This window comes from Vigna unguiculata, chromosome 5 (genome assembly GCF_037176805.1).
Source record: "Vigna unguiculata cultivar grain cowpea cultivar isolate G323 ecotype 2 chromosome 5, ASM3717680v1, whole genome shotgun sequence".
Classification (NCBI taxonomy): Eukaryota; Viridiplantae; Streptophyta; class Magnoliopsida; order Fabales; family Fabaceae; genus Vigna; species Vigna unguiculata.
In genome coordinates, this window is record NC_140796.1 from 40285299 (window position 1) to 40311379 (window position 26081).

At 31.3% G+C, this 26081-nt stretch overlaps 1 protein-coding gene and 1 long non-coding RNA gene across 2 annotated transcripts; one reads left to right on the forward strand and one right to left on the reverse strand.

Moving 5' to 3' along the window:
• Positions 1-2094: 2094 nt before the first annotated feature.
• On the forward strand, positions 2095-5070 carry LOC114184002 (uncharacterized). The gene is made up of 2 exons (XR_003604531.2): positions 2095-2638; positions 4509-5070. It is a non-coding gene; the product is annotated as an uncharacterized LOC114184002 (long non-coding RNA).
• Positions 5071-15845: 10775 nt separating this feature from the next.
• On the reverse strand, positions 15846-21717 carry LOC114184638 (putative sodium/metabolite cotransporter BASS1, chloroplastic). Its single transcript, XM_085672847.1, has 7 exons — positions 21104-21717; positions 17968-18061; positions 17803-17836; positions 17634-17688; positions 16830-16913; positions 16445-16732; positions 15846-16156 (listed from the first exon to the last, which is right to left on the reverse strand). Exons 1-7 carry the CDS (start codon positions 21617-21619, stop codon positions 16016-16018), a joined length of 1212 nt encoding a protein of 403 aa, XP_085528973.1. The 5' UTR covers positions 21620-21717; the 3' UTR covers positions 15846-16015.
• Between the last annotated feature and the right edge of the window lie 4364 nt (positions 21718-26081).

Sequence of the window (26081 nt, forward strand, 5' to 3'; positions counted from 1 at the left end):
ATGAAAGCATGGTCCTTTTGTTTTAATTCATGTTTGATGTGTTAGGGTTACTTTGAACAATTTCGGATTTTGATTTAATTCGTGATTTCCAATTTGTTTGTTTCTCTGAGAAACTAGAGATTATTGACTTTGGATGCGTTGATGGGAATCTGGTTCTTTGTTTCGTTTATTGTGTGATTAATGTTGCTTTTGTCTCGTCCTGATAGGAGAAATTGTACCAGTGGATTCTCAAGCAACAGCAAGAAGGGTCTGATATTGTTACCTATTTGCAGGTTTTGATTTTTATGTTTATGCAATGTTTTTTGCTTTGTTGTGTGTTGTGCTTGCCTTTTTGTTTCCATGGAAATACTCTTTTTATTAGTTTTTCCTCCATCCAACAGGTTTTAAGGATATTTCATGTACTCTATCTGTTTGTATAGCTTGTGGATCCCCTGTCAATTACCTTTAGTGTGAAATTGTTCACTACATGTATGAATTAACATTCAACTATTGATGGATTGACTTGGTTTTAGGTATATATGCTCACATGTTTAGTTCTACATTCAAAAACTGATTCTGGCTCCCCAGATTATGGACCGTAGAATCTAAAATATATGAAAACATATATTTTAGGTATATATTTGTGTTTGTGCCATAATTTGCAAGAGTTAATTGGTAAATATAATTAAAATGGAGGTAAGCTATTGTATTTGCAGATTAGGGACTCTAATCAGGCCATGTTTTTGGTAGTTGCAATACACTTGTAAAGCTTAGACCTCGGTATTGTAAGGATGCCAACGAATATTAAGGAAGGATCTTGGATAGAGGTCTTGCTTATAGAATTAATATTCTTATAACAAAATTATGACATTCTCTATTTGATTGTCTATTAATAAAAAGATAGTATTGTTTAATCATAATTAAAAATTATGAACAAGCTGAGAGCCTTCCATAACTTCTTTACATGCTTTACCTTTTTGTTTTTCCAGGCTACTAATGAGGTGGACAAAAGGTCATTTTCCATTAGTATCTCATTTTATAAAGGTTACAGGCCTTTCTTCATAAGTTTTCTTTCTTAACTTTTATCTAACACTATGTCCTGCATATTATTGATTTTGTCTTTTATTTTGAAATATTTCTCTTTATTTAAAACAATCACCTACATTTATGCCTGATGAAATCATCTGGAGTAAAATGGCCAACAATTTCATTTTGGTGCATGAAATGCAGATTTATGACATCTTCCAGCTACTGTCGAATCAAATCCATGAATAAGCCTGTGAGAATCACTACAACAAAAAAGCTAATTCGCAAGGGAAATTAGCGAGGAAAAAAATTTCTCGCTATTTAGCGAGGGATTAGTGACAAAAATAATTCGTAGCTAATTTGCGAGGCAATTAACGAGATAATCTATTTCTCACTAATTTCTCACTATTTAGCGATGGATCAGCAACGAAAAAAGTTTCATAGCTAATTAGCGAGGGAAATTAGCGAGAAAATTTATTTCTCACTATTTAGCGAGGGATCAGCAACCAAGAAAGTTCCGTATCAAATTTGCGAGGGAAATTAGCGAGGATATTTATTCCTCACTATTTAGCGAGGGATCAGCAACAAAAATGATCTGTAGCTAATTTGCGAGAAAAATTAGTGAGAAAATTTATTCCTCACTATTTAGAGAGGAATTAATGACAAAAAAAAAATCGTAGCTAATTTGCGAAAGAAATTAACATGAAAAATTATTCCTCACTATTTAGCATGAGATCACTGAGAAAGAATCCTTTGTTTCAAATTTTCTTAAAATAAATATCTAAAAAAAATACTTGTAGTTTTAATTATAAAATATTCATAAAATTGTTTTAGAATTATTTTATACTGTGAACTATTTTTCATAAAAAATATCTATAAAGTTTTGGAAATTATTTTTTTTTAAAAATTACAAATTCTTTCTCAAAAAGATATCACTAGAAAATCAATATTAATACATACAAATTTTATAATATTAATAATATTAAGAATAATATTATATTTTTATATATTTATTTTTATAAGTAAAATGTTATATTTAAAATCTTAATAAATAATAATATTATTATTATTATCGTTATTGGGCTTCTCAGATACTTTTACGACATTCTCACTCACGAATCACGATCTTCACTCTCACCAACAAACAATCACGATCCTCTACTGCAGAACCCTAACCACTTCAACCTCTTCCGTGCAATCAAACTCGTTCTCCAGCGGCCACGGTGCATTTCTATCGGACCGCCTCTTGTTGAGCATTTCCGTTACTATCCGGTCTAATTCCCCGCTGTTATTCTCGTTGAAGAAAATCTGTGGCATCGTCCTTCACGCCAAAAACCTGCACGCCGTAAAGGTTGAAATATGTCACTCGGCATTTCTCGCCATCGCTGTCGTCGTTATCATCCTCCACAGGCTGGAAAAGCAAAGAGAGGCGCTTCGCGATGATCCTCAACATCTCCGTCAGTGAGAACGGTGACCGTCTCACTCGCACTGCCAAGGCACCGATTTTTTTTATTTTGTAATAATATTATTATGTTTTTCATCTTCTCTTTTGTGCTCTCTTTTCTTCGCTCTCTCTAACTAGGTAATTAGGTGCTCGAACAACTCAATGGCCAAACCTATGTTTTCTCCAAAGGTATTATTAGTTATTGTTTTTGCAATTGTTGAATCTCTGGTTTTGGATTTTGATTCAATTGTTGAGATCAAACAATAATTAAAGTATTGCAGATTACATATACTTTTAATTTTCTTGATTTGGAATAACTTTTTTTTTCTTTCAACTTTAGAATTCATCTTTGTAACTTAAAAAAATGCATGTTAGTCCCTGTGTTTAAACTCCTTCATGCCCTTGAATACATGCTTTGGAATAAAAACGTGTTGGTTATATATCAAGTTACCAAAGAAGCTGCCAATTTGTGAGTAAAATGTTAATGTTTGCTTAATCATGTATTCTAAGGTCTAATTTCGAAGACAATTTGTGATTTGTCAGGTGTTGTTGTCTTGTTTTCTCTAATCACATTTTTTAGACAAACTATTGATACTATAAGTTCAGAATACGGAAATTTTATATTTTGATAGTTTATTATCATTAAAACTTGATCTTAGGAGATGAACGGTAGCCTAGGTATAGAATACCCTTTCAGTGGTTTAATGAAGTTGATTTAGTGGGAAAATGACACATTATGTCATGTTAAAATAATAATATTAGTGGGAAAATGACACATTATGTCTGATACAAGTATTATCACCTAGTCTAACTTTTTTTACCATTAAATCTGATTCATAAATTTGTTTCTGGTCCTACAAGTGTTAGAAGTGATTTTGTGGGGATTTTGTTATTGGCAATATTAATGAAAGAACTGTATTGTACGTGTTCAGAGGGATTTTCTAGAATCAGAGCATAGCACCACTATTCAACCCAATATTTGGTTCGCTATGGCTGCTACACTAAACTGTTCCAGTACAGTAGCCCTTGTAATGGACACATAGCACTCTATCTATACCACTTGAGTGACTTCATCCAGACTTTACCCAATATAACTAAGTTTTCCGAGGAATGGGCTAGGTGTTTTTATTCTGTCTTAAAAATTCCCTCCTACTACCTATTGGCCCTTGCATATAAAGTTGCTCATAAAATATGGGCACCAATATCTTGTAATTTTCTATTATAATTGCCACATATTTTCTTGAAAATAATATGTATATTTTAAATAATATGATGTACTTATTTATAATAGGCTCAACCATGGAGTCTATCTAGGTAGTTTATTTTTTCCAAGCATCTGATCATTAAAATATCTATATTGCCACCATATTTGATTCAAGAACTATAGTTATAAGCCTTGGCTATACAGATTCCAAGTCCTGGTGGCTGTGACTTCTCAACAAGTACAATTTCTTACTTTATTAACCACCTAAAGAATTCAATTCACAATGTTTATCTTCATCTTTTTATATTCATCTTTGAATCCAGGTTTGGAACAGTTTTTCAAAATATCTACATGAGATATTTAACATTTTTTTATCAATCTAGATTTTCTAAAATTTCTTGCTTCGTGCGTTAACTTAAAAAGAGAATTTCTTAAAATTCCTAATCCATGAATGGATAATAATATGAGGTCTTAGCCACCAACAAACAACTATCTTCTAATTCTTCATATTTCAGTTTATAATAGTATAATTCTAGAGTGAAAATAATTGGTAGTAAGTAATAATTACATAATATGAATTATTGTTACTTTAATTTTACTAAGTATATTATCAATCATTTATATGTTCACGTTGTTACGATTACCATGTCTCTCAAGTGCTAGGCCTCCTAAGACTTTATCGGGTTCACACCCGTAATTTTATTTCTTAAACTTAATTTCCTTGATTGTGTTGCTATAAAATAGTATAATAGGACTTATATTGGTGCTTTTGCATCAACCAAATTATGTGATACCTATTCTCTTGTGGTAATGGTTGTTTGTCAATTATTATTAAGTGAAGAGTTTTGCTTGTAGATTACTCGGAGGAACTTTTATTCAAGTTAAATGATTCAAGAAGATATAGAGGAACAATGGATCAACAATTTAATGCCCGTTTGTAGAGGAGATTTCTTCACACGTCGTTTCCTCTCTGATGGGACTCAATTTTGGAAACTTCTGATCACATCCGCATTTCATAAAGAGTCATGTTCCAAAGATGAAAGTATTCCTTTGCAACTACCTTATAGAAGCAATTCCATGAATTCAGAGGATTCATTCGCTGAGACAAGCAATCTCAAGGTTCAGATTGAAGAAGTTTAGTGATTTGGTTGTGGGAATAGCCTGTAGCAGTGTTGTTGGACTTCGGGATGCTTCTCAATTCCCTCCACGAACTTGCATCTTCTGATCCTGATCTTGTATGGATTCTCTTAGCTGACAAATATTACACTAAATATAAAGCAAATTTGCTTTATATTTAGCTGGATATTGCTTTCACATGATTTACTCTCAGCATCAAATGTATAGCTAAGATCTGAATTAACGTGTAAACATTTTTCTGGCTTTTCTATCCCATTGATTCATCATCCTTTCTATCCTATCTTATTATGTTTGGTGTTGATTTAGATTAATTTATAAATGCTTTTTTTTGCATAGAAATTAACATTTTGGAATTATTTCAGAAGAGAATTGTTTGTAACACTCTTTTTGACACATTTTTTGTAATTCCTTTACATTCAATTTAGTAAAAATTTACAAAATTTTATTTTCTTGCATGTTCGTAACAAATGTGGCATCTTTTCAATCTTTTGTGGTTGTTCAAGCCTCGGCTTTAAGTAATATGGTTAAGACATTTCCTCTTTTTAACAATTAACTTACAAATTGGCTTGCATAGTTTCCATGAATTAGTTTAGAGATAAAAATCTTTTTCGGTTCCTCCATTACAACAAGCAAGAATTTGCTATAACCACTATGCTAGGGATGAGTTAGGGATTTGCTACAACTAGTTTGTTAGGCATTAGCTAGGGATTTGCTACAAACATTTTGCTAGGGATTAGCTAAGGATTTGCTACAAACAATTTTCTAGGGATTAGTTAAGGATTTGCTACAAACATTTTGTTAGGGATTAACTAAGGATTTGCTACAAACATTTTGCTAGGGATTAGCTAGGGATTTGCTACAACTAGTTTGTTAGGGATTAGCTAGAGATTTGCTACAACTAGTTTGCTAGGGATTGGCTAGGAATTTGCTACAAACATTTTGCTAGGGATTAGCTAGGGATTTGCTACAAACATTTTGCTAGGGATTAGCTAGGGATTTGCTACAACTAGTTTGCTAGGGATTGGCTAGGGATTTGCTACAATCTTTTTGCTAGGGATTAGTTAGGGATTTGCTACAACTAATTAGCTAGGGATTAGCTAGGGATTTGCTACAACCATTTGGCTAGGGATTAGCTAGAGATTAGTTACGGAGTAGTTCCCTAGCGACTTAGCTACCTATAATTTAGACGATTTAGTATCCTCGCTATTTCCTCGTTATTCCCTCGCTGAATGATTTATCTTGGGATGGATTTAGAGGGATTAGCGATGGATTAGCTTGGGATTATTCCCTCGCTAATCTTTGAATTTGTTGTAGTGAATTATGCTATTTGAATTCCAAACACAACTTGTTCTTTTATTTATAAATATGTTTATAGTTCCTTTTTCTTGATCAATAACTTGTTCTAGTAGTTGAGAGCTTGGTGGTTAACATTGCACTCACCATTGTTTGGTTATGTAAGATCACTAGCATGTAATCTTTACATAATGGAGATGTTCAATGGAGTGCTAATAGATATTGAAGAATCTCACCTAATTAATGTAAGCCCCCCTTATTGATTCTTTCTATATATTCGTGCTAAGAATTTGATTGATGGAGGGTTCAAATATCTACATAATAGTTGTTATTGTTAGTTTTGAAATGGTGAGTTTAGCCAAGAAGGGGGGGGGGGGGTTGAATTGGCTTTCTAAAACTTTTTCGAAAGCTTAAAACCTTTTTCAATTGAATCTAATAGATTGGAATGTTTGGATGTAAATGTAGCAGACCAGTACACTTTCAGTCGATTAAAATATAAAACAGCAGACTAAATTGTTCTTGATGCTATGAAACAGTCGATTCAAAATACAAATCAGTCGGCTAAAATATTGGAGAATTATGAAAAATGCAGAATTCACGAATTCAACTCAAACAACAATCTTTTACATACAAGACATGTTCCAATAAGTATTTATAATAAGTATAAAGCCTCAGATTACACAAGAACGCATTAAATCACACCAAAGATCAAATTGCTAGGTTTTCTTGAGTTTTTAAAGAGTTTCAAAGAGAGTGAGATGAGGGAAAGAAGAATGCAAAGCTGTTTTTATACTGGTTCACTTAATCACAAAGCTACATCCAGTTTTCCAGGACAACCTCAGCCTGGTTTCCACTATATTCAAAAGTTTTACAGATCAAACACCAAGATTACACTTTTGAACATAAAGCACACAAGATTTTTGACTCACACAAAAATCTAGAACCACAACCTACAAGAATCACACTTGCAGACTTGAAATCACATAAGGCAAACCATTCAGAGGCACAAGAACGTCCAAACCTGATGGTGGTTGTCCCTAGCACACCATACATGAGTTCTTCAAGCTATTCACAAGCCAAAATGCCTCCAAGATCAACCAAGATCTTCAAACACGAGTTGCAGTTGTGTATTGCAGAGAGAGAACGCTTTTTAGAGATGAATGTCACGATTTCGTTCAGAAAAACTCAGATTCAAACCTCTTCTCGCGAAAACACAGCTTATATAGTCTGATTTAAGTGAAAACAGTCGATTGAATTTTCCGTACAGACAACTGATTTCACCTGACTTAAATCAAATCAGTCGATTGAAAAATAATTCAACTGACTGAAAGCATTCATACCAGAAACTATATACAACAAGCCTTTTAACCTTTTAGAACCCATTTTAATAGATTAAAACAGACACACTAAGGCACACAAGACATCTAACCTATGTCATATAGCCTATCAACAAAGTATAACACTAACACATTACATTTAACATGTTATATACATATTTAACACACTAAAACTTAATCTTCAAGAGGATCTTCATCAATTTTTATCAATCTTCATCAAGCACTTAAAATCTTCATGCACATGGCTTTATCAATTCTTTGCTTCAAGCTTGCTTGTGCCAATAGTTATTCACCCAAAATCCCATAGAGATGTGTGAAGAGTGCACATATTTTATTAAATGAAAACTCCTAGACACAATTGGTTGATTTTGGCCTATGCTGATACCTATTTAATGTATTTCCAACCATCATTTTAACCGTGTATAGACCACTACAACATTGCAACTAGATCAGACAAATGTTATGATAGTCTTGGTTGTCTTCTCTAACATGTAATCTTTATATAATGGAGATGTTCAATGGAATGCTAATAGATATTGAAGAATCTCACCTAATAACTGTAAGCCCCCTTTATTGATTCTTTCTATATATTTGTGCTAAGAATTTGATTGATGGAAGGTTCAAATAACTCATAATGGTTGTTATCCACCCAAAATCCCATAGAGATGTGTGAAAAGTGCACATATTTTATTAAATGAAAACTCATAGACACAATTGGTTGATTTTGGCCTATGTTGATACTTGTTTAATGTATTTCCAACCATCATTTTAACCGTGTAGGGACCGCTACAACATTGCAACTAGATCAGACAAGATTTTATGTTATGATAGTCTTGGCTATCTTCTCTAACATGTAATCTTTACATAATGGAGATGTTCAATGGAATGCTAATAGATATTGAAGAATCTCACCTAATGATTGTAAGCCCCCTTTATTGATTCTTTCTATATATTCGTGCTAAGAATTTGATTGATGGAGGGTTCAAATATCTACATAATAGTTGTTATCCACCCAAAATCCCATAGAGATGTGTGAAGAATGCACATATTTTATTAAATGAAAACTCATAGACACAATTGGTTGATTTTGGCCTATGTCGATACCTATTTAATGTATTTCCAACCATCATTTTAACCATGTAGGGACCGCTACAACATTGCAACTAGATCAGACAAGATTTTATGTTATGATAGTCTTGGATGTCTTCTCTAACGTGGTGGCTATATACAGTGATGTTTATGCCTTTATTAAGCAGAACCAAATTTCCCGTGAATGATTTCCATCATTCTAGATGAGAGAAGCTGAATTCGATGGGTTGATTTTAATATGGGTTTTTTTAGAGTATTCGATGGGTTGATTTGAATAAACAGAGAAGCTACCTCATGTACAAAAGTGCTTCAGAAGTGTTGCAGTCTACAACATGCATTCATCCTCCTCTGTAATTTGCCATTTGTTGTAGTAGTTGAAAGTTGTTTTGAATAATACTCTCTATCCCTTTTCTTGATTTGTTCTTCCTCAAATGTAATAATACGAAACCTTTGTTGACATTTGTATGTATTGTATTGAGTGAAAAGGAATAAATTAGTTAAAGAAATGGTATACGTTCAAGAATTGGACGAGATAAAAATATCATATATGTAATTGTAATAATAAAATATAATAATATAAATAAATAATTTATTCAAATATAACAATAAAAATATTAATTTTCTTAATCTAAATTAGTCGTGCATAAACACGGATCTCATACTAATAAACAACTAAAAGTATCTCTCGAATTGTTTTATTTATGGAAACACCTATTTATATACATATTTAATTAGAACATATTTTCTCCTAGTGTCACATTAATAAATCTCAAACTTTCCAAAATTAGAAAGTAAATTATATAAGCATATTACCTCCTAGACATAATGATCCAATGAAAACTTAATCATTGTTTGTATAATTAGCTATTTCACAAACCAACCAAGGCACATATATCTTCACATTTATAACATATATTCACATTACCGCCATTAAGTTGGCTTGTGAAAGTTTTGAAACAAAAATTCTTTTATCGCAAGAGTTTTCGTAAATATATTACAATCTCTACGATAGGAATATAAGATGGTTGAATATTATTTATCGAAATCTCATCACAAATAAAGGAGTAATTAATCTCAATATGTTTTATTTGTATATAGAAAATCCGGAATTTATAAATAGTTTATTCACTATTACAATAGAGTTGGATAAAGTATCTCAATCCCTTAAATTCTTAATCCACATGGTGTTAGTCATGGAGATATTATGCTTCAATGATGGGTTGAAATACTATGTATTACTTTTAAGTCTTCCAAGAATTTGTAGGTCTCGGTTATTAAAAAACTGAAGCATTTAGTACTATTGTGCCCGATTCTATGGGAATAAAGAACTGAAGCATTTAGTACTATTCTGCTTCGGTTCTATGAGAATCGATGCCATGACCCAAATAAAATAATTAAAAAAATGGCAATTTTGTTAATTTAACGAACTTCAAAGCGACTGCAGCCTAAACCTCTATATTCAAATTAAAAATTTTAAAATAGTGAAAATTTTGAAAAATTTTAGAGCCACTGCGCTTCGGCTCTTTAGGAATGAAGTAAAAAGCCCATTATGCTTTGGTTATTTGGACAATAGCTACATAAAAGTTCACTTAAACTACAAAAATTGTATATAACAGTCATGACTAACGTGTCTTTAATTTAATCATAGTTGTGGTTAGCACAAACATTTTATGTCAAAGGAATAAACAATGCAAGTTCAAATTATATATCCTAAGGTTATATATTTTTTAATCCTTAAATTAATTATTTGGCTTAAATACACATTTATTTTCGTCGCTTTTGTTCAATTGGGTCCACATTCTGTTTTAGTGTTCAATTAGGTCATAATTTTCGTCATTTTTTGTCAATTTAGTCCTTTTTTTAACGGTGTTTAAATAGTTAACGTCAATGAACAATGCATGTCACGTGTCAATTTATATATATATTTTCTTTTTAATTTTAAAAATTTTAAAATTTTAAAGAAAATTGTGCATGAGTCAAGTTACCACTGTGCCATGTATCAAGGTCAGTTCCATGTGTCAGTTTGTGAGTGTGTTATTTTCTTTTGTTCAATTTAGTCCCTATATTTGTTTTTTTGTTCAATTCATTCTCTATATGTTACTTTTGTTCAATTTAGTCTCAATTCTTGTTAATATGAAATAATTTTATCCTTTTCAAATTGAGACCAAATTTAATTTTTTTATAGACAACTAATATTTTTTTTTCTAAAATTGACATTTTTATTAAATATTTTTAAATTTAATTATAAATTATTAGATTTAATTATAAATTGAATATAATTTATAGATTAATTGTTAAATGTTAAATATAATTATTAAATGTTTTCCTTTAATAATTATATTCTAAAATACAAATATTTTTAAAATTAACATTTAAATATAAAATATTTTAAGTTTTAATATCTAAAACACAATAAAAATATTAATTGTTTTAGATTTCAATGTCAATTTTAGAAATGTTAGTATTTAATAATTATATTTTAATAATATTTAATAATTATATTTTAATAATATTTTAAATAAAATATTCTATTTAATAATTAAATCTAATAATTTATAATTGAATTTTAAAAATAATTAATAGAAATGTCAATTTTAATAAAAATATTAGCATAATATTTATAAAAAAATAAATTTAGTCTTAATTTAGAAGAAACAAAATTGTTCCACTTTAACAAAATATTAGACTAAGTTGAACAAAAATAACGAATATAAAGTCTAAATTGACAAAAAAGAATAACATAACCACAAACTGACACATGTTAGTAACATTGACACGTGGCACAATAGTGACTTGACACATGGACAATTTTTTTAAAATTTAAGTTTTTCAAAAAAGAAATTACAAAAACAGAAAAAGAAAATAAGAGTTGACACGTGACATGCACTTATTACAAGAAAATGTCTCATTAGTAACAAATTGGCTTAAATATACATTTGGTCCTTATTTTTGTCAAAATTATTCAATTTGGTCCCTATTTTCGTTGTTTGTTCAATTTGGTCATCATTTTTGTAAAATCGCATTCAATCGAGTCCTTTTGGCAAACGGTGTTAAAATTGTTAACGGAACAATGACATAGTGGAACTGTCTGGGTTACGTGTCAAATTTTTTGCAGTGACGTTGGCACAATGAAATTTTATGGCCGTTGTAGGTTTAAAAGTTAGTGAAATTGATTTGGGGAAGAAATTAGGGTTTGAGAGGTTTGAAGCAAAATTGTGGCCAGCAAGAAACTTGTGCACAATCCAATTGGTGATTCGGAATTCGTGTTTGAGAGGTATGTCTCGTCACCATTCGTCTTCCTCCTCTTGCTGTAATAGTTGGGGGCAACCAAATTGTGGTGGGTCTCATATTCGTGGTTCCAAGGGTATGGGTTTAATCCCCATTTGCAAATGTGGAGAAGTTGCAGTGCTTCGAGTGGCAAGAACTTCGAATGAACCTGGTTGACGCTCCAATCTCGAATGACAACCTCCAAGCGCAATCTCGAAGCTTCAATCGTAAATCACTCTCCAAGCGCAATTTCCCCTCTTCACGAACCCTAATTGATGAACAACAAACTCCACCACCCAAGAACCCTAACTTTCCCCTTTCTCACCAAGCCTAATTTTTCCTTATCTCTCGAGCTCTCGAATGCACTATTTCAGTTTTTCACTCAACGACAACTCTCGCTGTAGTAAACCCTCAATTCAAACTTTTTAATTTTTTTCACTTTACCATGTTTTATCTTTTTACGTAATTCAAACTTTTTTCCCTAATCTCTTTTTAACGAAACATTGTGCCAACGTGTGTCATCATGTATTCAAAATTTTGACACGTAACCCAAACAGTTACACCGTGTCACTATGCTATTAACAATTTTAACACTGTTTGCCAAAAGGACTCGATTGAATGCGATTTTACAAAAATGAGGACCAAATTGAACAAACAACGAAAATAAGGACCAAATTGAATAATTTTGACAAAAACAGGGACCAAATGTATATTTAAGCCTAACAAATTTTAGTGGCCAAAAGTTGTTAGTCACTATAGTGACCAATTTAGATATCAATTTACAAAATTAAAAATTATAATTGGTCACTAATTAATTAGAGACCAATTTAGTAACTAAGTCATTTTATTAGCCAAAACCTAGGTAACTAATTTTTAGTAACAGTTTCCTTTGGTAATCAATACCATGGTACCTAATTTTAAAAACCAATTTAGTGACCAATTATAATTTTTTATTTATAATAGTAACTATTTCAGTAACCAATAATTTTTTACTTTGTAAATTGATATCTAAATTAGTCATTATAGTAACTAACAACTTTTCGTCACTAAGATGAGTTACTAATGAGACATTTTCATGTGGTGACTGTTAATTATTCATCGTTAACAAAAAGGACCAAATTGACAAAAAATGACGAAAATTATCACCTAATTGAACACTAAACCAAAATGAGGAACAAATTGAATAAAAATGACGAAATAAAGACTAAATGTGTATTTAAGTCTAATTCTTTTGTGTAGAGGTTGTATGATATTAATTTTTTTCATCATTTATTTAGTGTAATAAGCATATTAATTACTTGCTTTGAATGTGGGTATCATATCATGTAGTGGATAAGTTTATCATTCAGGCAGGAATTCATGAAAACTGGATAAGGATAAACACTTATAACATGTGCATGAATTATGTGATTTGAGAAACTCTACTCTATCATTGTTTTATGTGTTTGAGAATCCATCACCTATATCAAGGAAGGATATGATCCAAATATTAGCTTTTTATTTTAAGTTAGATTATCTTTTCTATTTAATAGATACTTATTTTTGTAAGGCCCAATTATTTTCTGCCCATTTTATTTTAGAGGCTGTCCAATCTTTTGGGCCTACATGGGGTTGGCCCAATTCAAAATTTGACCTAAGGTACCCCAAAACCCTAACTAGTAACCACTCTTTGTAAAACAGATCCCTCACATCTCTTAGAGCAGCTGCCGTCATCCTCTGCCAGGGTTTGGAATCGTCATAGCTTTAGCAAGCTCAGCCTCATTCTTCCGTTCCGCGTAAGTTCCTCCTAACTCAAACTCTTTGTTCTTTTGTTTTTCCCGTATGTTCTCAGATAGAGCTTCCTAATGAGCTCGTTTTCGGAACCTGTCCACTGTTTTTCAGCTCGCAAAGCTGTCCCGTGAGCTATTGTTCTTCACTGTTCAAGTGTCAAAGCTTTGGCTAGTCCAAGTACGGGAAGCTAGACCATTCGTGTGTGCATGATAAAGAGTGTGGTTTGTTTATCTGTGCGTGCTTAGAATATTATTGAATGTATATGGACTCGTTTTGTGTGATTGGTATGGAAATGTGTTGTATTTGGAGTTGCAGATGTCAAATAGTGGGGGAAACCTGTTATTTTCGCCCAGGCGGGCTCATCTCGCCTAAGCGAGATTTACAGGTCCTCACCCAGGATTTTTCTCTCGAATACTCGCCTAGGCGAGTGGATGGTGTTTTGTGCGAAAGTCCATCTCGCTCAGGCGAGATGGCCTCGCCTAAGCGAGCCTTCGCGAAGCTCCCAGGTTCCTCAACGCAGTCTAGCCTAAGCGAGAGCCTGCTGCTTGAGCGAGGGCACTCCCCTCGCCTGAGCGAATGTCTCTGGCTTGAGCGAGACCCGCTGCGGGACGCGCTGTTTATCTCTGTTTAATGGTTGTGAACTGTTTGTGGTATGATTCTGCCCTAATTAAAGTATGAGACTTGTAAAGAGAATGAAAATCTTTAGATATTGAATTGTATGTATGATTTTGGTATGTGATGGGTATGAAACTTAAATGAGAGGGTTGGTACAAAAGAGACATGGTTGTGGTGTGATGATGCAAATCCGTAGTCGTGCTCTAGGAGGAGTGAGATGATGTTGATCCCGCTGGGATATACGAATGAGTATGAGTTATAAAGGTGGACCTGAGGTTATATGCATGATGAGTATTCCCTTGTTGATTGATTTTCGATATAGTTCGTGTCAATGCGTAATTCCTTGGAGTCTCTAGGTGAGACTTTTCAGGGTCGTGCTTCAGTGGTCGGGACGTAATTCCATGGCCCTTGTTAGTGGGTGCCCATGGTGGTGCCCCATCTGTATAACTAGGTAAGGATTCAAGGTAAGGACTGCATCTTGACACTCTAAGGGACCAGTTAGTCTCACTTAGAGCGGACTGAATCCTGTGGTGAGAGTAGCAGGAGGCCTGAAATTCATTAAGGGCTAACCTTGTGGTGAGGGAAATTGATTCAATGAAACACTTGTAACACATAGCTCGGGGGTGAGCAAAGTGTCCGCTGAATCTGACCAAGTTATATATATATATATAAATATATCCGGATGAGTCGAGTCGAGTCGTAGCGTATTGTTTGGAAGGTCGTAACATGCTTGTGCGATGTATGTATGCTGGACTGTGAAAATGTATCTAAATCCATTGATGAAATGATTTTATGCTCTAGCTTACCCTACTTTTGTTGTTGTGTGTTTTGCTGTGTGGTACTCTCTGTTGCGATGATCATCAACTTGTTGGTGTGAGCAGAGACGAGGAACACCCGTGGACAACAGGGAGGTGGCAATTTCGCTGCATAGTCCGCGTGGATTGGACTTTAGTTTCTTTTGGGCTTTTCGTTAGGGCTATGGCCCATGTATTCGTTGTTCTTGGATTTGTATACTTTTAGTCAAACGTTATCCTATTTCTGTTGGCATCATAGTGTGCCCAGTTTTGTAGGGGTGGTGTTAAGAACCCCAAGACTGCGTTATTATACTATTTTATGTGTGGCGTTTCTTTTAATTATACGTATTAATTAAATGGGACGTTACAATTTTAACTTGAAAATGTTTATTATGTACGAGAAATGTTATATTTGAGATGCATAAATAATTTTTATTTTTCATGTTTTTGATTTTATGCAAAAAAAATAATCAGTTTAAATAAATAAAAAATAAATAAATTTACGTATATTACTCCATTAATAGCAATAAATTAATGTTTGTTATTCTAGTTATAAACGTAATTTTTATAAACTAATTAAAAAATTTACATATGATGTTCCATCTACAAACATAAATTTACATATGTTGTTCTACCGATAAACATAAATTTAAGTATCTTAATCCATAAAAAAATAAATTTACATCGAAAATATAAACAAATATAAATTTACGTGTTTCACAATTATGTTTGACCAAACATAACGAACATAAAATAATAAACATATAAAAAAACTTTTTTTTAGTGAATAATATATATAATTTAAAATGTGAAAACTAAATTCTAAATTAGGAATATATAAAAATCATCACACATAATTATTCTTATTTAAATAATAGAACCATGATTTATTTCAAAACATGAGAATACACCTCCCATTATGTGTAAATATTCCCTCACCATTAAACATTTTCTAACACTTATCTGTCTTTATTTTCCTTACTAACATAAGGTTTGTGCTCATGATTTTCCTTTGGGTTATGAGCATAAGCGAATGCAGGAAGATAGTTTCCCTCAGCGATTAAACATGGTCAGAGTTTCTCCAAATTCGTGCAAGGATGCTACCAATGATTGACTGACACACAGTTGAAACAGCAGCAGGTACAGCAGCCAGGGGATCCCCAAAGTGCTTCATTGCCAAAACAACCCCAAGAATTGAGTTCTACAAAATCCCATCAAATAACAGTCATCATAAATGAAATGGTTTTTATTCCTAGAAGATGAATTTAAACTTGATTTATTTTTATAAAATTAGTTTGTAAAGAAAGAATTTGATGGTGTTTTAAGGAAGGATCGATCGGAAATGGAATTTAAACGTAACTTAATTATCTTTATAAAATCTATTTATAAAATAAAAATTACATAATATGACTTAATGCTTCACAAATGGTAATGGACAATTATTTTTCATTAACTTGAGATGTTATTAAAAGGGACATAAACTTTATACCTTCATGCCAACCTGAGTGGATATGGTTCGTGATGATGACAAATCTAGCCCAATCAATCTTGCAAAAACGTAGCCAAAGAAAAAGCCAGAAGCATGAAGAACAAAGGTGGCTAAAATAACTTCTCCACCACACACAAGGATTGCTGAAGAACTCTGAGCAATAGCATTTCCACATAAAATTGCCACACTTGTTACTGCAAACGGTGGCATCATCGGAGAGACAACTTTCACAGTTGGTTTCAAAAACTGATTCAGAAATGCACCAGCCAGCACAGGAACAAGAACAACCTGTTGAGAGACACAAAGTAACAATCACAAAGAGCATTTGCAACATAGTTTTAAACAAAGACAACATTGATTAACATGAGAGAGTTAAGGCTTTTACTTGCAATGTTGAAACCAATAACCCAGATGCATCCACTGTCACAAATTTACCAGCAAGTTTTGCTGTCACAAAAGGAGTCATCATCTGCAATATTTAATATTCAGTTTTAAACATGAAACAAAATCAAATGTATAATTGTACAACATTGCAAGTATACATAGAAGACATGCCGTATAATTGTACAAACTGATCGTAAGAATTTCGAAAAACAAAATGTGAAAAACAAATTATTTTTATACAGTTTATAAATAAGTTAATTTTAATTTACAGTGAAATTAATTTATATTTTTGTACGTTAATTTTTATCTTGATTTCTTAATAATATTTATAAGCAAAATAATCGAAAATAAATTGATAAAATATTTGAAGTTATTAGGCTTTACAAGAGGGGGCTGCTGATGAGAAAACTTGGTCTGACAATGAAAAATTGATTGTATTATGTCTTTTTCTAGGGCCAGACAATATATCACTTGAGTCTTACAATTTTTTTTATTCATAAATAATTTAAGACCTTAATCATAAATAAAGATTATAAAAGTAAATAACTTATCTAAATATGTGTTTTATAATATTTTTATAAGTTAAAATATTTTTTTACCTTAAATTTTGTCAACTTTTACCATATCAATCATAATTTTATTTTTGTATTTAAATAAGTTTTAATTTTCGTTAATTTTGTCACTATTTTTATATAAAATAAGGATAAAAATATACTCTGATAATTCTTACAATAATATAATGCCCTGCCTACATTTAATTTGGTCAAAAATGGAAACCAAATTGCAATTGTAATAAAGTACAGACCGTTGCAGTTAAGGTGCTCGCAGTTGTGATTATTACAGACAGCGCCACATTTCCCCTGTCAAACATAAACACATTAATTGCGTCATCTCTGCTTCATCTATCATCAAATCAAACCCACAACTATTAATTCATTCCAATAACTCATCCATAATTTCATAAATAATAATACCGTGAAAGATACGTGATGATGTTACTGGAAGCCGCTGCAAGAAAAAAAAAATTAAAAATCATTTCATTTTTTATGAAAAATCTGCATAAATAATTTCACAAAATATAAACAATTCTAATAATATTATCTTGGATTTTTTTTTCAGATAAATTAAAATTCATATACCTCCTGGACAGCCACCAATTAATATTAAACCTGCTGCAAAATGTGGTGGGAGATTGAAAATTTTGCTTATGAGAATTCCAGTCAGTGGCATCACCTGAAAATGGTTAGCAATTCACACAAACATATCAAGAATACTGCTAGGAAGTCAATTTTAGTCTAATTTAAGATTATATATTGTAAAAATGTCTAAATTTTAGTTGATGTTTGATCTTTCATATAACGAGTGATCTTTCGTATAACCTGTTAATATATATATATATATATATATATATATATATATATATATATATATATATATATATATATATATATATATATATATATTTATTTATTGAGTATGATATTAAATATTAATAAGTGATTCAATAATAATTTGATAGATGATAAAATAGATTTTGAATAATTCAAATATAAGAAGCTAAATTTAACACTAATTTAAGATTTACCCGTAAGATGAAATTTATATTCATTTATATGTTATAAATTCAAATATATTTTTTGTTTCTTTATTTTTATTGTTTTTGGTAAAACTTTTTTTTATGTATTTTAAATATTTTCAATTTGCTTTCACATCTTTTAAAAAAATAAGTTAATTTTGTTAAAGTGTTAGTAATACGTTACATGAATGACAAACTATATGTTATTTGTCGAAATTGACTTTTGACAACAATGATGAAACTGTACATAAATAATAAATGTCACGTATCTCATTACAAATTTGACATAATTAAAAAAATTAAATTGACTCATTTTTTAAAAAATAGTATCAATAAAATAATTTATAATAGTGAAATGAAACTAAAAGATATTATAAAAAACAAAATAAAAAAAATTATTTAACCTTTTGTTTTTTTCCAAATAACTAGATTTTCGTACCTATGTATTTTGCATAGGAATTTTAGTTTTATTTGATTTTACGATACTTTTAATAATTTTTATGAGTAATTAATTGAGTTTCCATTTTTAGATGGACAACTGATATTTGGAAGTATAATTAGCCTTTGATTAATATTTACATAATCATAAAAAGTAAAAATAATGACAGACAATAGAATAATTTAATTACAAATATTTAATTAAAGTACTTTAATTATCTATTCACACTCAAACCGTAATAATAATAATAATAATAATAATAATAATAATAATAATAATAATAATAATAATAATAATAATAACAATAATAATAATAATAATAATAACAATAATAATAATAATAATAATAATAGGCGTTATCATTAGGGATGTCAAAAAAATTTGTACCCATGGACATTCACAGATAAAATTCGTAACGGTTGAGAAATGAATATTATAAATGGATACTCGTGGATAATGGGTATGAGTATTTTTTATATCTGCATGTTAGCGGGGTGGGTATGGGTATTATAGTATCCGTACTCGTGGATACCCGTACCCGCTATACTCTAATTTAAATTTAAAAACATAAAAAAAATGTGATTAAAATATTAACATATTGATTTTGAATGAGTTATTTTTTTATTAATTAGTTTAAACAATATTATTTCTTTGTAAACTGTCATTCAATACTATTTAAATGGGTTATCCGGACTTTATTTGAAATTTATGAATGTTATATATTGTATTTTATTTGAATTTATGATTAAAATATGTCGTTAAATATTTATTTTTATTTTTTTTGTAAATACCTGCAGATATTAAAAAATTATATGGATACCCGCATAACAAATACCTGCACGGATATAGATACGGGTATAGGGCGAATATTTATGTAGCGGTTAGGGTATGGGGAAACTACTACCCGTACTATACACGCGTCATTGATATCCCTAATTATCACACCTTATCACACATGTACAACACTAGTCGAATACATGTGTTCGTATTTTTTCAAATATCTATAAATTATTTAAATTTTAAAAATAATAACTAAATAGATAAAATTGAAAAAATAAAAAATATAAATAATTATAGATAAAATAAATAATATTGTGTAAATATTTTTTATTGTGAATAATTATTTAAAATTAAAAAAATAATTATTAAAATAATAAATAATAAATAACTTTTTTATAATGAATAATTATTTAAAATCAGAAAATAGTTATTAAAATTATTAAACTAAATAATTTTTCATTATGAATAATTATTTAAATTTAAAAAATAATAATTAAAATATAAAATTGTAAAACAATAAAAGATTTTTCAAAAAATATATATTCTTTAATTAATTATTATTATCAAAAGTTTTGAATATAATAACTACGTGGTAATATCACACAATACAAAATCTAATAAAAGGAATTTTGTTGAATTAAAAGGCAGCTCAAATTCATAGTCAAATTTGGGGGTTCATCAAGCAATTCAATTTAGACGGTTTATGCATGAACCAATTCAATTTAATGCAAACAGTAACAATTGAAGCAAAAAAATTCGTAATATCACAAATGTCTGTATTAAAAAAAATGATCTTTTTTCTGAATTAAAATCCGATATAATGCAAACCAAACTAATTGTACTGTGTATCTATTGTAATAATTATTCAAGATATATATTTTTAAAACCATTCAATGCTTTTTTCATAATTAGACACTTTATGTTTCAGAACTCGTATGAACTATAAATTTACTTTGTATTTGCTCTTTGAAAATTTAAAAAATTATCTCCAACTCAGAATTTAAATCAATATTTAGAAACACGGTGAGAGTTATTTACAAAATCTAATGTTTGAGTTTGACCATGTTAGGCTAATTTATGGATTTTATAATTTTCTTTAACAATCATACACTCTTTAAAAACAATCGAAAACCAATTTAATTGAAACTAAACAAACAATTGAATCAGATTTCATTATGAAACCCATTAGATCATAATTAAAAAGCTAAAATCGAAACTATTGCGACTTTTTTGTTTCAAAATTAGTCATTTTAATTTGCCTATTTAAAAAATAAATAAATTTCAATCATTAAAATATAATAAATAACAGAGGGCGCGAAGCCAAAAACTGTAAAATCATTATGTATAAGTGAATTTAATATCTGTTTTAACAGTTTAAAAGTGTAGTAATTATGAACTGTTGTTGAAGAATTAAGTGGATGATACTAATCATATTATGAACTGATAAAACTCCAAATAATCACTGTGTGCAGATACTGACCGAATACTGAAGGGCAAAAGCATAGAGAACTTGCTTAGGCATGGCAAGTGCCCCACGAAGATCATCAATGGAGAGAGTCATGCCCATGCCAAGCATGACGATGTTGAGTCCCATAATTGTCAACTTGGGAGTGACCCAATTGAAGAAACTGGGTTTCATCAACCCCACAACACACCCAATTGAGACCCACAATGGAAATGCTGTTGAAAGAACCTCACTAGCCACCACAAGCCACTCCCCAACACCCCTATTTTCTTTTCCACCGTACATGTTCGACAAAATGCCACATCGAAGTGGACTCACTTTGGAACTGGACACTTTTGGTGTGCAAAGGTTTAGCAGTGGTTGAGGTTGGAAATTGCGCCTGAGTGTTATCCCAGAAGGTGGTGATCTGGGTTGAGTGAAAGCGTAGTAGGGAGGTTTTAGTCGAAGGGTTGTTTCAGGAAGATGGTTGGTGTGGGACTGCAGAGGATTAAATCCATGTACATGAAGACTGCATGCCATTGAAGCTTGCATTTTCTTTCTCTGGGTTGCTTGTTCCACACCCAACAAGGAAAGTTTGGGATGATGAATAAAGTGTTGCACAACCCAACTATTTAAAGTTGCGGATTAACGTTAGCAAATATATTTAATGAATAATACAATTGTTGAAATAGAAATATTTATGTACAGTTTTGATAGTTAATACTAACTTTTTTATGAAGATAATTAATAATAAGTAGTATGGCTTCATTTATTATATAGTGTTAGATCGAAATTCAATTGACCCTCGTATTTGGTTTTGATTGTGTATTTATAATCAAATGTAAAACGTAATTTTCTGTGTATTAATTAGACTATGTAATAATGTGAAGTATCTAGTCTAACCTAATAGTATACATATGTGACTGAATATATACAAGCACGGTTTAAAGTGTGCTTGACAAATGCAAAGTGTCATACACATGCATCTTTTGAAAAGATTGTGATTATATAGTTTTAAACATTTTATAATACATGCCAAACTTTAATAAATTTTTATTTATACTTATAGAGACTATATACTTCCTCGTTCCTTCAAGAATAATGTGTTGAAAGTTTTATGCAAACAACTTTTTTAGAAAAGGTAGGTATTACTCTTTCAAAGTTATTTGAGTTGAAGTTATTTCAGTTGTGCTCAGGCCTACGCTCTACTAAAAAAGATTGAGAGAAGCCTACCTTGGTTTGTGAAGCTTTATCATTCTCTAGAGGCATGCAAAATAAGTCATATGCATTCAATGTTATGTCAAGAGCATTTAATGCATCTATATTTATGATCTGGTTTTGATTTGTAATCTCAACAAGTGAACCAAGTCACTTGTAGTACAACCAAAAAAGGAGTTGTCAAATTGATCCACAAGACTATAAAGTATATTGATAGTTATGGATTACTTTTACACAAAATTTCATAGATATGACAATAGCAAATACACAAAGAACAAATTAAAGTTTACACAAATATGGATCGAATAAGATAAAGACTAAATATAATGATTGTGATTTTTAGTTCTAATAAGTGTTGGAACTGAATAGTGGTAGTAAACTAATATGCAGCTCTTGCTCATACATACAATGATATCTTAGTTTTCCCTATTCCATTCGGCCAGACCAAGTTAATTCCTTAATCATGGTTATCCAACGATCCAAACAACTTTAATAAATTCCTTGCACTGAATTTACTAAATTCATACATTAGGATTCAAAATAGTGGAGGCCAAAAACACAACTTTGTTCGCAACAATTGTCTTTGGATAATTTCATTTAGTTTAGATAATGAAAGTATTTTCCACTAAAAATCTATAATCAAGTACAAAGATTCCTCTTTAGTCAAATACTATGCATAAAACTAAATCAAATGGAAAACAATGAAATATAATTGCATATATGAGACAAAGAGATTATAATGCCCTTCAATTCCAACACAAAGAAGCTTAGCTACTCATGATGAGTAAGATGTTAATATGAATCCAAACAACATATAATACATTGTTTACTATATAAAACTCTATCTAATACAACCTACTAAATCACTACAACTTCTCTCTATTTATAGAGTGAAGTTGCTTTGTTTTCACCGAATGTTTCACTCAACGCCTAAGTGCTCCAGTTAGTATATGATCTTTCCATATGTGTAGGATTGCTTTTGTGCTCACCTTTTTTACACTTCACTAAGAGGATGTATTACCTCTTCTGAAGGGTTTTCTTCTACTGTTGAGAATCTTTTCAGTTTGCTTAGTCCTTTAGAGCTTGCTTAGGTCTTTATTTATTCCTTTGATGGTTTTCTTCTTAGTTTAGTGCATTTCCAATTTGAGGGTAAGATTTTGAACTTGTTTTTTTGCACTTAATCAACTCTAGCTTCATGTGCTTACCAAATTTAACTGTTCTGATTTTTGCTTGATATAATAACACTACAAGAATGTATCCTTTTGGCGTCGGCCCAAATAAGACGCTATAAAGCCAAAACCAAATACGAGCAAAATTGACACTAGGAGGAAGATCGTATCGGCCTAGTGATTGTATGGTGTACCATGCCAATTTCCTAGATTCAAAGGTCAAAAGCAGATGGAGATTTACGGATCAATTCGTGTCGGCTTAACCGACAAAAACACATCAGAATATAATAATCATTTTTTATGCGTGGGCTAAGCCCACTCAAGATGGAAATAAAAAAATGTTTAAAATAGCTTTGAGTGGGTATAACGTGGGCTTAGTGGACGCAACATATTCAAATTAAATTGTTGGCGTCGACTTAGCGAGGGCTTGGCTGACGCAAATGTCTGCGAATTTGGAAATGAAATATTTGTTCCCAAGCACATCCCAAAGACTGCATCCAATTCAAGAACATGCATTCGAACAACAATCCAGGAATCCATTATCATTTCAAGCATCCCAAAGCCTACATCCAAGCATATCCAAGAAATTGCAAAAAAAAATTAAGAGCATTGTGACTTGAATGTGATCAAATTACAAGAATTATACAAAGTCCATAAGTCTAAGATCAAAATAAGACGAGTCTATTGGCATTGTCATTACAGCCACATTATAGTCACATTGGCATTACATTCTAAAGTTTACTACTTAACATATACTAAGCCTAACTACTTAGCTTATACTAAGCATATAAAATCTAGTAGCAACCACGATCAAGCCACAATGCTCATCCAAGTTGCAATCCACAATGGAAGAGAAAAGGATTGAAGTGAAACCTAAAAAGTGAAAAACTAAAATGTAAGGGAGTAATCTCTAAAGCCACTTAATGAGTATCTTAAAATATAATTAAGAAAGTAAATTTTTAAAACATGAATACACAATTTTAACAAAGACAAAGATGTACCATAGGGATGAGCTGATCATCCAAGTCTTCATCATAATGTGGATGTAAGCGACTAGTGCTTGTTGAAGAGTCCACAACCTATTTCTCTAACATCATGGCTAATTGTTGCTTAATCAAACTCAATCTTTCTTGAACGAGAACAAATTTCTTATCAGTTTCATCAACTATCATAGTGGCTTGTTCAGCTCTCATAGTGGCTTCTTTTACTATTTCTAGAAGCCTCTCTATCTCAAGCAATTGTCATGCCTGTACATGATGAATTGTGCAGGCTAAAGTAGAAGGCTGAGTGAGAGATGACACACCATGATGAATTTTGGCAGCTAAGTCTCTTGTGCCATAAACTCTACCTCTACTTTCCCCTCCAATAACATATTTCTAGCATTGAATCTTTGTTGTTGTAGTTCCTGTAGAACTATCCATCTCCATGTCCCGCACACGCTGATGATATGTCTCCTATTTATTCATAATATTTGAAAATTGTTAGAATTATATGAAGAAAAGAAAACTAAACCAACTATCGACAACCTACATATGTTTCATGTGCATGTGAATTTACGCAAGCATTGTCTTTCTTCATATGAGTGACAAGAAATAACTCATTTGGATTCAAGACGACCATGTTTTCGCTCTTGATAAAAGTTATGCAATTAGTAAGATTTTATATTCAGTCATATAGAATGTTCAATAATGTAAGCAAATGTGTTAGACGTGTTAAAGAAAAATTACAAGTCTCAATGCAATCTCAAGGTGAGATTTGTGCCCTGTAGAATGTATTGTTCCACCTTTACCTGATGCTCTATTTGTTTTATTCTGAAAGGATATGTCGTTGAACTCTTTACTCTCCCAATAGTCCAACAACTAAGACCAAGTATTTTCACCCATCCAATTAGGTTTCTTCATTTTGGTCCTAGCTTTGGTGAGCATATCACAAAGGGGTTTTCTAACTTTCGCCTCATATACCTTTTGAATATGCCACATGTTCTCAGGTGCCCAAGTAATATGGCACTGCAAAAATAGAAAAATATAATTATAACTTTTATATAATATCATAGCTCATAAAAAATATATTCTATTACCTTAAAATATGTGAACCATTTAAGTTGAACATCTTTAGGAACCTCCTCATAATGATGGTATAGCCCCCTGAACTGTGTCCTTATTGCCTGGCCAATTGGCTCACTGCCATGGTGGTTAAGTGTCCACCTAAAAAGAAAGAAACACATTTTTTTGTTTTTAAGTACATCAATTAGAAAGAAAATTAAATAACGTAGAAAACTTACCCTTTACCAATTGGTGTAATAATGACCTTGCCATGTTCATTATGTTGCACCTCCTTAATAGGTAAATCATGGTTCAATAGAGGTTCAATAGATGGGGAGGGGTCCACTAGGACATCAGTTGAGGTCTGGAGAGAAGGATGTGGTGATGAGGCTGTTGGTGTCGTTAATCGGTGGAAATCTGCTCCGTTCGACGATGAACGTCTGGATCGACTTTTAGATGTTGATTCGTTCGGTGGAATCAATTGAAAACGCAGTGAAATACTCGATTGGGGTTCGGTGCACTCTCGTCTCTCACGGAAATGCACACAGTTGTGTGTTTGGAACCCTAGGAGGAGAAATCCTCATC

Coding starts and splice junctions, on each gene's coding strand:
- LOC114184638 (XM_085672847.1), bottom strand. CDS start 21,619: ATGCAAGCTTCAATGGCATGCAGTCTTCATGTACATGGATTTAATCCT. Junction 17,837..17,967: donor AATTGGTGGCTGTCCAGGAG/GTATATGAATTT, acceptor TTTTTCTTGCAG/CGGCTTCCAGTAACATCATC. Junction 16,733..16,829: donor TATTGGTTTCAACATTGCAA/GTAAAAGCCTTA, acceptor GTCTCTCAACAG/GTTGTTCTTGTTCCTGTGCT.